The sequence below is a fragment of the Beta vulgaris genome, chromosome 3, assembly GCF_026745355.1.
Source record: "Beta vulgaris subsp. vulgaris cultivar EL10 chromosome 3, EL10.2, whole genome shotgun sequence".
In the NCBI taxonomy this organism is placed as follows: Eukaryota; Viridiplantae; Streptophyta; class Magnoliopsida; order Caryophyllales; family Amaranthaceae; genus Beta; species Beta vulgaris.
The window spans coordinates 45648205-45662242 of record NC_079204.1 but is presented as its reverse complement, the minus strand read 5'-3'; the positions used below and the strand labels follow the sequence as shown (position 1 = coordinate 45662242).

Genomic DNA, 14038 nt, shown 5'->3' with positions numbered 1-14038 from the left:
ACACATTTTCCCACCTACAAATACAATCAGCAGCAAGCCAGCAATTAAGCAAACAATACTAGTCCTAAAAAAAAAAAAACCTTGAAAGTCAAAGGAGAGAGAAAAAATGTCAGGAAGAGGAAAGGGAGGAAAAGGGTTAGGAAAGGGAGGAGCAAAGAGGCATAGGAAGGTTTTGAGAGATAACATTCAGGGTATCACTAAGCCTGCAATTCGTCGATTGGCTCGACGAGGCGGTGTTAAAAGGATAAGTGGTCTTATCTATGAAGAAACTCGTGGTGTTCTTAAGATCTTTTTGGAGAATGTTATTAGAGATGCAGTTACTTACACTGAGCATGCTCGTCGTAAAACTGTTACTGCCATGGATGTTGTTTATGCTTTAAAGAGACAGGGTCGTACTCTTTATGGTTTTGGGGGTTAGATTTTGTTTGCTGTTTTTCAATTCCAATGTAATTGCAAATTAGATGGTTTATATGAAATGGATGCGTTTTTAAATATATGTTTGCTTCTTTTGTTAATCTGATGTTCAATTTTTTGTTTATCTTACATATTTGATTTCTGAAATTAACAGTAACTAAAATTGTTTTATCAGAGAAAATGAGTGGTTGCAAATTTGCAATCTGTGTATATTCACAAGTTTGTGGCTTAAGCAGAATGAATTAAAAATCTATGAAATCCAACAACCAAGTTTTAACAATTTTTGTCTAGTATATCATGTATCACCGAGTCCAAAATATACGTATGATGCATACTTATCCCTCCCTCTTTTACATAAATGAAATTGAAATTAAAGATAGTTTTTCAACCATATAATTTTATTTTCTACTTTATTTATTATCACACGTTATTGCACGCATTGCGTGCATGTAAGGCTAGTGATCTTTATGAGAAGATCATTGGCCCATCCAAAATCAAGAAGTTGAGCAGATGCAAATAATAGAGTTTCTTCATTGTTATAAAACATTGGAGCTTGAAGAGGTGAGAGAAAGGAAAGGAGTGAGTGCAATACCTAACGGGTTTGCTTTCTTGAATCCATTTTCCATACATCTAACTTAACAAACAAACTTAAATATTGTTCTTTTGGTTATTAATATATACTTCTTCCATTTCATTTTAATCTATACACTTATTTTTTTCACGTATGTCATTGCAAAATTTTGAGTACATATATCTTTAATTTTGTATTTGTAAAAATTATAAAAAATACATATTAATAAAATACATACTAAAGCGAATCTAACAAGATCTTACATGACTATGGTTTTATTCACGTATAAATCACAAATGAGGGTCAAAGTGCAAATTGTGAATAGTGTAAAATGTCAATGTGTAACAATTAAAATGAAATGGGTAGAGAGTGTACTATAATAGTACTAGTATACTTTAGGGAGGCTTACATGAAGGGAAGAAGGGGTGCAATTGTGCAAATTGAGCGAATTGAGTGTGATTTGTGAATATATTGGTATTTAACTAAGATTGAAAACAGTGACCTAGACAAGTTAACTTGTTGAGTTCTGTTTGAAGTTTTTAGTGAATGGTTTCATATTCACACTGCTGTCAGCTGAATTAAGTTGTATGAAATACATAAATTCCCACTTTGCAATACATTAGCACAAAACTCTTCTGTATAATTTGCCATCATGGAGGCTGGGCTTGAGTAATTGAGAATGTGTACCAGTAAAGATGTGTGAAAAGAAGGGGTTTACTAAATGCCGTTCGTATGAGGTTAGGGTGGTGGAGTAATGGTATCACTTTCCATCTTATATTTTTGAGGTCTAGGGATCAAACTTCATGGGACTCATTTGATGATTTCCCTGATTACCCTCGAGTGAGTCTCTTTCATCTTACCTTAAAAAACCATTTGTATATATACGTATTTGTACTTTTTTATCTAAAAAATATGAAAATTTTAGATTTTTTTTAGCATGAACAAAACAAATTTTTGGTTTCCACCATGGAGGAACCAATTTTTTTTTCCGGTTCTACCATGACATAATTGAAAAACATTTTAGTTTCACCACAGTAGAAGTGAAATTTCATTTCGTTTCCTTGAATAACAATGAAAATGAATTTTCACAACAGGGTAGGAGGAAGGGAGAAAGAAGAAGAAGGGCCGAGAGCTGCGCGAGGGGGGGGGGGGGGGTTTGCCGGGGAAGCACGCGAGGAGGGGGTTGTGGGGGTTGGGCGGTTGCGTCGGTGGGGGTTGCTCACCATCCTCTAGTGCAATTGGCACATATTTTTCTAGTATTGGATATCTCATAAACAATTTCAATTCCCCAGACATATGATCACAACAACTAAGTCATACACCCTATTCAAGATCTCTGGAAACCCCATATCAAAACTGATGAACAAATTATTTTCCCTTCTACCTCTATAGACAATATCAACGTTATCTTGAGATAGCTCACCGTCCCAATAAAAGATATAAAGGATATTTTAATTGTTCCAAGTTCTACATAGAAAAATACAACATTCAAGTGATTCTTATTTTACACATTAAAACAATATCAACACCATTCTTCATATATACTAATTGCATTCGCAACAACTAAATTCATCAAACCATTAACCAACCAATATCATGTCAATCCATAAGCTCAATAAGCATTATCAATATATTACAAGTAGACTTCTAATTCATGCAAAATCAACCATCACCAAAAAGCTAAATCATGCAAAAACAACTAATCATGACCTAAACACACAAAATGCTAGATTAAACTAATCAAACAACAATTACCACTTAACAACACTAAAAAAGCTTAAATACATAACAAACATGACATGCGAAGCAAATTAATTAAAAAAAATTCAATGAAAAATAAACTAACCAAACAAATTGAGAGAGAGGAAGTGGGGGCGGCTGCTGTCGAGCCGTTGGGAGGTTACTATGGGTGGCGGCAGCTGGTCGACGAGTGAATCGCAAGAGAGGGAGAGAAAAATTGCGAGATTGAAAGGTGTGAAATGAGAAATTGGAATCCCTAATTCAAATTTGGGGATCTACAGTAAACTGCTAATGCCAGTAGGGGTCTCCTTTGATGAATCACTACTCTCGATAGCGATTTATAGCGGTCGAGCTATTGATTGTGGCTTAGATGTGCAATAGGGCGTCTTGTAAACCACTTTTATGAGTAGTGGTCAGGTACTCTATGGAACCACTACTTCACTTAGCAATTTAGTTTATCCTTAACAGCTATCTATATTTGCGGCTTATTTAGGTAAGCTGCTATTCTAAGTAGCAGTTTTACTTAAGTATAATTAAAAAACAAATTTCTCACATGCTGTGCTACGTAGATGATATGGAGGGAATTAATTTCAAGTTTGACGCATAGAGGGAATTACAACTCCCTTTGACATTATTAAGGAAAAAATTCAAGAAAATAAAAAATGAAAAAGATTTGATAAAATTGAAATTAAAAAGGAAAGATAATCTACAAAAAATTCAAATTTTACCTGCTTATACAGATGACTAGGCAAACCAGTCCATTAATGGAAGATTGAATCCAAGATTTAGACTGTTTATGGATTTTCAATAGCAAGAACCATTTAGAGAACATGGATCAAAGTTGGGACCATTACTGTTAATTTTTTCTCAAATATATTACATTAATTATGCTTTTTCTCTCTCTTGTTAGGATAGCATACCCTTACCGTGTGTTTTATTCCTCAGGGTTACCCTATCAAAAATCCTCTTTAAAATTACATTTTAGTGACTGCTAAAGTTTGAAATATAATCCTTGCTAAAATGATGTATACACATGCCAAAAGCAAAGACTAGTTAGTAACTCATTTATGTAAAAGAAAAAACAAGTGCGAAATAACCTGTAATCCAGGGCCCATTTCCTGTAAATTAAGTGAAAGATAAACGTATACAAATCCAAAACAAGTTAGCTTAACAGGTTGATAAACAGTATATTCCTCAGCTGCAGTAATTCTGGCCATTTTGGGAATTGAGGACCTAACAACAGGTGCAACTCCAGTCTCCAGTAATACAGATAAAAGTATCAAGCACATGAAATATACCCTCAAAGATGCTTTCTTTAAGAAAGAAACGTCTAAGCTTATCCCCTCAACCATGTGTTCCTGTATGAAGAGTTGTCTCGTAAAGAAGCATCATGAGGCTTGTACTCCATCATGTAGCTGTGCGGAAGCTTCAAGTGTCGTTTAATAGCATCTCTTAAAGCCATCACAGCCTAGAACGAATGGAAGAGAGTTTACACAGGTTACAGCATAAGAATGAAGTTGAAGCAGTTGAGTAGCATGAAGACAGAAATAGTAGTTGAAATGCAAACCTGATGGTCAGATGCGTTCCTGTTCCAAACACTCACTATATCCTCACTGAAACGTATGCTAAGTACTGCACCACATATATTGTTGCCATAGTCAAGCTGGTCACCTACCAAGGCCAAAACCTGGAAGGAAAACAAGCAACAGGTGTGAATAATACAGCAAAAGCTCTTCCCCAGGATATATCTATTCAGATTTCAATAATGCCCACGCTTACTGGTTACTGCTCAATAAGGGTGGTAAAAAAATTGAAGCAGGCAAACTGAATCATCATGATGCAAACAAAAGGAGAATGACCTTACATCATTACATATTTTCTGAAACTTACTGGACTGCAGAATACCCAAACAAGTTCCAATTATGAACACACACAAAAAACTAGTGTTTCGTACATCAAGGTTAACCAAATTCTCTATTTGTTTATGTCAAATGAGAGACAGAAGTCTATTGGATACTGCCAATCTCGTCAACCCAGCCTCATAATCATTTGGTGCCAAAAAAAGAGAACTATTGTCATATATACAGACATAGAAGTCACCTTTCAAAGATAGTAATAATTTTATGATTGGACTTGCAAAACGCACCTACTTAAATTGAGTGACAAAAAGAGTGGAAAGGCCCAACCAATATAATGTGTCTATTAAGTAAAAATCAATGCCATATCCTAGATCATGAGGGGTTAGCAAAAAGTGACAAGCATTCCAGGATGGAGATAAGTAGTAACGCTCTGTTTGTTTCACAAGGCCAATTCAACTATATCCCCAGTATTATTCCTACCCATTTCAATCTCTTCCTAGGCGTCAAGCAATATCAGCAGAGTAAGCATGAAGTTCATCATCAGATTTTTCAAAGAGTTCAACAAGGACATAATTTAGATCATTAGAAAAGATTAACAACTTCAAGATTGCACCACTAACCAGGTCTTCCCAGAAGCGCCCTGAAACAGCTTTCTTAAAACGGATGATCCACTTCCCACCATTGCAATTAGCAGAATCCTGATGATATATAGCCACATTTGTTAACAACAAAGAACAAAAACTTCAAAGCAAATTATACATTATATCGAGTGCACCATCAATCATATAAAAGCATTATCATGATCGAGGATACATCATTCAAAACATAGCATCAAGATTTACCTCCCATAATGGGCGAATTCCCTCCTTGAAAATATGCAAATCAGTGGGGCTTGGCAATGTAGACGGACGTGCAAAATGACAATAGCAGACCCAAAATCCTTCAACCTATAAACAAAACAATCAAAGAATCAAACATGAAAATAAAAAAAAAAGACTGAGCAGGGGGGATAATTCAATTAGTCTAAGAATCTTACAGTGCTGAAATCCACAAGTCTCTTCATGCTATCTTCATAAGGTGTTTGTGTTCTCACACCGGGGGTTCGACGAGTATACCAAAACACAAGTTTGTGCTGCTTGCAGGTATTAACACAATGTCAGCAATAACATGATGCAGCATACTTGTATCAAAGGAGACACAAGCTTATAAATTTGTGTGTGTGCACAAGAAGGTTCTGTTCAGAGTGTAGTTGCTAAAATTTTAACTAGAGTCCTTACATCGGGTACAAGGAATTAAATGAACAGTTAACCGAACAAGTTATAATACATGTACAACAAACATTTGCAGAAAAAGATAAAGCAGCACATTGAGGTGGCAAAAATATTTGATCACATTTCGCAGCCAGAAAGGTTGATTAAAAATATGTTGTTGTGGTAACAGCCTAACAGGTAACCACCGTGTATCAGATGGCTGCAGCAGAATTATATATTTGTTAGTAAAATGACAGCAAATGATGTATTTATAACCAGACAAAAGCTCCTACTTAATACCAGCTGTCAGGTAGCATTAGTAGAAGGATTCATATGCTACAGCACATCATGAACATAAGGTGTAATACTGGGATGCAACTTTTCAATTTCTTTATTCTTTCTCTTCTACACTTTGTTCTCTCACAACTGAACTCGCTATGTAATTGATGGCACCTCATGAGCACTAACCCACAAAACACCAACCAGGTGAAAGATAATATAAATGCAGTTTCAAAGAACTTACAGCCCTTACTCCAGTGCTAATCAGCTTCTAGCCAATCCACTAATACTCATTCCCTTTCTTTAATTCAACCACTTTGAGAAGTCCTTTTCCCTAGCGAAATGAGTGATAAAATAACATCCCAAGGACATTCCTCCACAGCATCACATTTTTGCAAATCACGAAAAGTGTATATGCGACTTAAATTCATCTAATGTTCCTAGTCTTAGTGAGTACTCAAAATGGACAAAGGATACCAATTCATAAATGCTCTTCACAAGAACAAGAGGCTGCATAATGCAGCTTAAGCTCTAAAACTTGAAGTCATGCATCCCATTTACTGAAACCCTGTGAATGTCGACACATTTCTCCACAACTTCGATACCATTGATAATAACTAAGCTCCCTCATCAATAATCAAATTCTAAATAAATACTTGGCATGAAATCAAAGATCCCAATAAGTGATAGGCCATATTCCAAGATATTGACAGTTAAATGGAAGACATTTTCTGGTGAGTAAATATTCCATTTGCCTAGACCCTTTGATACCCATTTCTGAGGAGAAATCATTGTCTAGGATGGAACAATAATAGGTCTTATCCACATCTCAAAATGCTGCAACATCAGGACCAAGCTGAACTATCCATCTACCCTATTTTCGTTTCAGACTATCTTTCTTTTCTTAGTAATAGTCCTATTTTCTATTATAATCTATTCAAAATAGACTTACTTATAAAGCCCATAATCTGTAGAAGTTGACACAATTGTGCACTTAATGTATTTAATAGGTTTATTTGACCCATTTTGGTCCTTGGAAAAATTCAACTAGGACAATCACTCTAAGTTAGTGGGAGTAAAATGGACCAAATTCAAAAGAATATGAATCTACGTTACTCTGAATCTGACACATAGCGAATTTGAAAAGTTAGACTAGTCAGACTGTATGCTGTAGCAAACTGCCACACTGGTTGCTGCGCAAGCAAATACGCAATAGTTTTGAACTCTTGACCCCTTAGATTTCATACACCAAGCATTAAAAGTGCTACTAAACATACCAAGCAGTATAATTCGATTCCACATTGTAGTAAGACAAATGAACTCATATAGTTTTAAATCAAATAAAAAAGGAGAAGCTCCTCAAGATATCTCTTCATATCATGACATGCAGGTGACTAGGAGAGCTAAATTAAAAACAAGAAGCAAGGTGCAACTTGCAGAAAATAAACAATACAAAATGTTCTTGTTCTAAAAAGATAACTCCAAATGGCTTTGCTTAGCAAGTGACTGTTTAAAACATCAAACTTAAGGACTCATCTGACCAATTAAATGATTTTGATTCAAAAGCAGACATGGGCATTAATATTTTTCTGGACAGACTATAAACACTATATTAATAATCATTAATACGCAACAAATACCTGAAATGAGCACAGCTAATCCCAACGGGTTTCCTACTTCCTAGTAAGGCAATGAAATTACCTCGAATTAGAAATGCCTCAGAAGCAACAATTTCTGTAAATTTCTAGTAGCGCTTTAGTCATAAAAAGCAAGCGTCTCATAGGCACTAATTTCAATCTAGGTAGCACCGATATGGATACGGGTACAGAAAACGGCAAAATCAAAATTTACGAAAACGGGTACGGCTTGGATTCGGCGAAAAAACTGTTATAAATTTTAATGGAAAATATTACATTAAATATTTCCTACATAAAATCTCCATTTAATTTTTGTACAAAAATATTAAAAGACATACATATAAAAATATAAATAATAAATTTTCCTTCTTATAATATAATAATGTATCAATAATTTGATTTAGTAAAAAAGAAAAGCAGAGAAAGACAAAGTGGTGCAAAGTTGGTACAAAGTTGGACAGCTGTACACAACCATCTCTTCTCAAAGTCTCATCACGTAATCACGTGCCTTTTGAGTTTTAAGTTTTTTAACCTTTCTGACTTTCCCCTTCCCCTTCCCCTTCCCCACATTCAAAATAAAAACGAAAACCAGGGTACTAGATCATGGCGACGTGCGTGACTGCCGGTGAGGCTTGGTGGCTGGTGAGGATGAGAGAGAGAGAGGGGTTGCACGGCTTCCCAGAGAGTAAGAAAGGCAGAATTGAATTGGGGAAATTGTAGAAAACCCTAAATCTGACTTTTACAAGGCTGAGTACGTCTCTCACAAGCCCCCACCGTACCCAAATTTCGTTTGGCTGTACCCAAGAGCATCCAACGCACCCAGATTTTTTAGTACGTTTTGGGGACGAATCCTTGCCGTACCCGCACCGTATGTGTACCGGGTACGCGATTCGGCCCTCAAGAGGCGTACCCATGCTTCATGAGTTTCAACTTTAGAATTAGAGAGCTTGTATCAAGTGTAGCTTGATGATTAGCAAGAAAATAGTTATGCTAATTGAACAAATTTTGAGCTCTGTTACAAGGTTAGTGAACTTTGGCAGAAGATAGGAGTGGGTGAACTAACTGGAACATCTGCCTAGAAATGTTAACCAATAGCCCCAAAGTCATTATTATAAAATTAGTAATCATCGATATCCTCTAAAATAATAATTAAAAGGAAAATTTGATTTTAATAATCCAACTTTTAAGCGGTCTTCTTGAAACACTTCCACTTAGAGTTATTTTTGAATAAAACCTTTTGGTGGTATCTTTTCATAATGGTCACCTGAACTTCAAGTAATTTTTCCCTCCTCCTAATCATTTTTCTCTCCACCCCCTTCACCTCCATATCTAGTTTGAAAAGAGACGAAGGGAGAGGAGAAGGCGGAGGGGTGACGGGGTGGAAATAGATGAAGGGATAGGAAAGGGGGGAGGGGCGATGGGGGCATGGGCAGAAGGGGAGAAGGGTGGCGGGGTTGGCTACCTGCGAGGGGTGGGGGGATTGGAGGGGGTTTGCTGTGGGGGTGGGAACCGGGTAGGGAGTTTTGGTGGTGGTAAGGGGTTGGGATGGGGGTGGTGGTAACCGGTAAGGGGATGGCAAGGGTGGTGGTAGTGGTGAATAGGTGGTGGTGGTGTAGGAGGAAGCAAGTAGAGGAGGGAGAAAATGTTCTGACTAATAAGAGTGTGACACGTGTCACACTTGACTTGTTATGCGGGTCATAGGACCATTATAAGAAGAAACAACCTAAAGGTTGGATTATTCAAAAATAACTCATAAGTGGAATTGTTATAAGAAGACCGCTTAAAGGTTGGAGTATTAAAATCCAATTTTCCTAATTAAAATTTCAAACTTAGATATTCTTTACAGCAAAATTACCTATTCACTCCGAGCCCTACTAACCCCATATGAGAAGAGATAGTCCATTACCTCTCCTTAACCTGTAAATAAGGTGTCTTCAGCAAACCAGCAATTTCATGTTTCTTTCTGCTTAAATGGTCAAGGTTGATAATTAATAATTAAGTTCTCAACCTCAGCTGCAACAATCAACTCCTTGCAGCAGATAGAGGCAACTTTGAACCAACTTGACTCATCATTCCATAATACATTCTCATCAATCTGCCATTTCCATTGCTCATTCTGATTGTCTAGCCTCCGGACAGATATGGTACGTATATACATAGGTGACCAGAGTTTTTTGTACTCAGTTGAGCACTAGTGAAGATTGAGAGTACTCACAACTATTTTAAGCATGCATTCTTTCTTATGTGCTCAATGCCTCAATCGCTTCTGGTTATGAGAGAACCCAAGCCAAAAATTGACACTTATTCTTTGTTCAAGGCTCCATCACGATAAATGGTATCTCATTTTGATATCCAAATTTATACATCTCTATTGCTGCCCATGAAAGTTGTTTCCTAGGAGTCTCATAATCACATCACAATAGCATTCCCATAAAGTTTATCAGATGGAACTAACATTTCTCTAGAAGCATATATAACGAAAATTGCTAGGTCATGTACTGAAGAAGAATGGGGATGGAGCAAGCATTGGTATTTACTAATTAGAGAGATAAAAAACGTCAAAAATATAGATCCAACGATAAAAGTTTATTGTTCACCCTTCTATTCAAATTTCTGTCTCTCCATTGGCCAACGATGAAAGTTTATTGTTCACCCTTCTATTCAAAAGAATACAGTGATGTGTCAGTACACCCAAATTCTGTCTCTCCATTGGCCAATAAAAGTTTGCCCACAATTCTCAAATGACCACCACTTTACCTAAACGAGGAAACTGCCTTGTGAAACCAAATTGCTAAGTGAGCAAGTCATCATCCTCCACTATTCGGCTTACTGTTCACCCTTCTATTCAATGCCAGCCAATCCAGTTGAATAGAAACAACTCACGAAAACAATTAAAAGCTTATAAGAGATCATCAGAGATAGGAAGGTAGAATAGTAATTATACTACCTTATCCTGCTCCAAAAGACTGCAACTATTCGTGAAGCTGTTCAATTGCATAGCTTGAACATGTCTACCTTTCAAGTTATCGCTACTCTTTTATGATGCACTTGTATTAATATTACCTAATGCATCATTAGGAGCAGCACTTGTTATCCCTTGATTCTGTAACTCTGGTCTTGCGTAGTTGCGTGTCACAAAACTCGAACTCATTGTTGATAGTATATCTTCCAGCACTATACTGTTAGTACCTCTTTAACGTTAAGAGCTTGCCTTTTGCCCTCAGCTCTCCTTTTCCCAACTGATGGTGACTCACTCTTGGTGTTTTATTTATTACAATACCTTCTTACTAAGTCCCCAGAAAATGAATGTGTCCTAATAATATCACAATACTCACTAAATGAAGGGTTGAAAATGGCTGTCTATCATGTCAAGTTTGTTTATTCATGCAGGTACCAAATCCCAAGAATGAACACAGTCACAAATAAATCTTCCACATGGCGAGGGTGTGCTAAACTGGCAACATACATGTTTCTATCACAGCTGAAGCATTACCTCACACTGCAACCCCCAAAGCATCACCAATTCTATTGTTGAAGGCAACAAGTCGCAACTAAAGATCCGATGGGCAGGAAAGATTAAATCGGTGAAAATGGGAATAAAGCACCAAAACAGAATCACCGCGGTATAGGTAGCAAAGCTAAATTAATTTATAACACCTCCCAAGGATAAGAAATCATTCTCACATCAAATCCTACAGAACTCCATTACAATAGCTAAGGGTCTTCAGTATTGCTCAAGTGCATAAATATACCTCCCTAAACAAGGAAATGACTGAACTCGGCCGTTTCAAAACCTATACCTCAGGCCTTATTTCAATCCTATGAACCACTAGTCCCATCACATCAAGTATCTCAGCAACACTCATTCCATTGAAAGCAAATTACTACATTACAAGAAAAACTGCATTGTATCCTTTGCAGTGAAGTTCACCCAATCTAGCATTTTTTGTACTAAGATGAGCACACACATAAGTCCCTTAAAAAAACAAGCGACCCAGAAAATTACATATCTTCAAACAGAAAACCAGGTGTCACCCATATTTTACATATCCAACAAAAACCCACCTATACATATCCAAGCACAATAACCAAGTCGGAAAAAGACACAAAAAATCCAAATAGAAAAAAGAAGCAGCTAATTTTTCACATTATAACACCATAAAAGCAAGGATCGCAATAAGAAAACTACATGGAAATTCACCCAAAAAAGTAATGAAAACCTAGCTTTGGAAGAATGAAAATGAAGTAAAAAAAAAGGCAGAAAATGCGAAAAAAGAGTAAAAAGTACCTTGAGAGGATGGAGGCCAGCTTTAAGGTCGCGAGCTTGGCGTTCACGATCTTCGGCTTCTCTATCGACAAGTGAATTATCAGCAACGCCTTGAATTTGATTGTTGTTGGTGTTGTTAGTGTTGTGTGAATCTCTCTTCTCTGCAATGTCCATTTCTCAGAAAAACTGTTTTTGTTGTTCGTTTCAAACCCTAATCCTGACTGTGGTAGACGAGAAAGAGAGAAAGTTTAGATATTTGCAGAAGAATTTCAGGTTCAACGGGGGGATGACTGATGAGGATGAATGATGAATATTGAATATTGATAGACGCAGTTTCCACTTTCCAGGACACACTTGTATCTTACAAACTGTTTGGAGTTATCAATGGCCCAACGGAATGTGAGTTCATCTCGGAGATATACAATTTTTGTAAATTGTGACTTTTTATAAATAAATTTCAGCTAAAATTGTCAGCAACTACCTAATATATATCACTTTTCATAAACAACTACCTAATATATAACTTTTTTAATTCAACTACCTAATACAGCTATTCCGTCAACATAACACTACCAAAACCGTTAACTTTTGAATTTTCTGTTAACTTTTCGAAAATCCCCAATTACATGAACCCTAACTTTAACTATTTCAAACCCCATTTTAATAAATCTTAATTTCATCAATTTTCCCCCAAATCCCAATTTATAAACCCATATTTCATTAATTTCCCAAAATTCCCAATTTCTAAACCCTTATTTGTTAAGTAATTGGGGATTTCATTAATTTTCCTTAAGTAGAAATTAATGAAATCTGGGTTTATAAATTGGGGTTTTGGGGAATTAATTTATAAATTGGAATTTGTGGAAAAATTGATGAAATTAAGGTTCATCAAAATGGGTTTCTTGAAATGATCGAAATTAGTGTTCATATAATTGGGGAGTTTCGAAAAATTGACGGAAAATTCAAAAGTTAACGGTTTTGGTAGTGTTATGTTGACGGAATAGCTATATTAGGTAGTTGAATTTAAAAAGTTTTATATTAGGTAGTTGTTTATGAAAAGTGATATTTATTAGGTAGTTGTTGACAATTTTGGCTAAATTTTACTAATAGTAAGTTGTTTTTTTATTTATTAGGAAATTAAGTCAGCCCAAGGGTTAACCCCTACAAGGCTACTAGCCTGAAATACCCCAGCATAATACTGGGGATAAGGATCGAACCCCTGACCTCAGGGGCCAAGGGGGAGCGCTCTACCCACTTGAGCTAACTCCTATCCTTACTAATAGTAAGTTATACGAGTTAAATATTAAGTCGTGATTTTTTCCTTAATCTATGTGTTTTTTATATAAAAAACTCATGACTTAATAATATTGATAATATTTTAATTACGAAAATCACTTGATGCACAAAATCTGTACATTTTTTTTGAATGAATTAACATTTTCTTCATTTTATCTCCATCTTTTAAACAATGAGTCGTTGTGTGTCGTGTATTTTCTCTGATTTTTATTACTATCTTCTAGTAGAGGTAAAATTAAATGGATCACAACTATTTGATATACATTCAAATTCACCTAACAAATTTTTGGCCTTGTGGAATTAGGAGTTTAATCTTCAACAGAGGCGAGGACAATATATAAGAAAACACAGCTAGGGTTTTTGTATTAATTCTTTTACATTGTATTTATAGAGGGAAATGCACTATGACAAGTAGTTACAATTTTTTTTGGAATAATCTGATGTTTTATGATGAAAATAAAAAAAAAAGTTATTGAACGAGAATTATAAATTGGGTTTTTCTAACCTATACACCTAGTGCAAAGGTTAAGCCTTATCTATTCAATAAACTAATTAACTAAAAATATAATATCGTCCATACAATTATGTTAAATATATATTAATGACAATTTTGATTTGATTAAAAAAAGATATAATATATATTACTTAGAAAACTAACTATTTAGCATAATTATAGGGAAGATATTCTATTTTAGTTAATCAATTTGTTTAATAGATAAGGCTTA

General features: G+C 35.7%; 2 protein-coding genes across 2 annotated transcripts; one reads left to right on the top strand and one right to left on the bottom strand.

Annotated features, from left to right (window-relative positions):
- LOC104906716 (histone H4) lies at positions 1–494 on the top strand. Its single transcript, XM_010695512.4, has one exon. The coding sequence runs from the start codon at positions 107–109 to the stop codon at positions 416–418; it is 312 nt and encodes a 103-aa protein (XP_010693814.1). The 5' UTR covers positions 1–106; the 3' UTR covers positions 419–494.
- Positions 495–3811: 3317 nt separating this feature from the next.
- LOC104906715 (eukaryotic translation initiation factor NCBP) lies at positions 3812–12426 on the bottom strand. Its single transcript, XM_010695511.4, has 6 exons — positions 12039–12426; positions 5621–5716; positions 5427–5531; positions 5205–5282; positions 4293–4412; positions 3812–4193 (listed from the first exon to the last, which is right to left on the bottom strand). The coding sequence occupies exons 1-6, from the start codon at positions 12189–12191 to the stop codon at positions 4062–4064; spliced, it is 684 nt and encodes a 227-aa protein (XP_010693813.1). The 5' UTR covers positions 12192–12426; the 3' UTR covers positions 3812–4061.
- Between the last annotated feature and the right edge of the window lie 1612 nt (positions 12427–14038).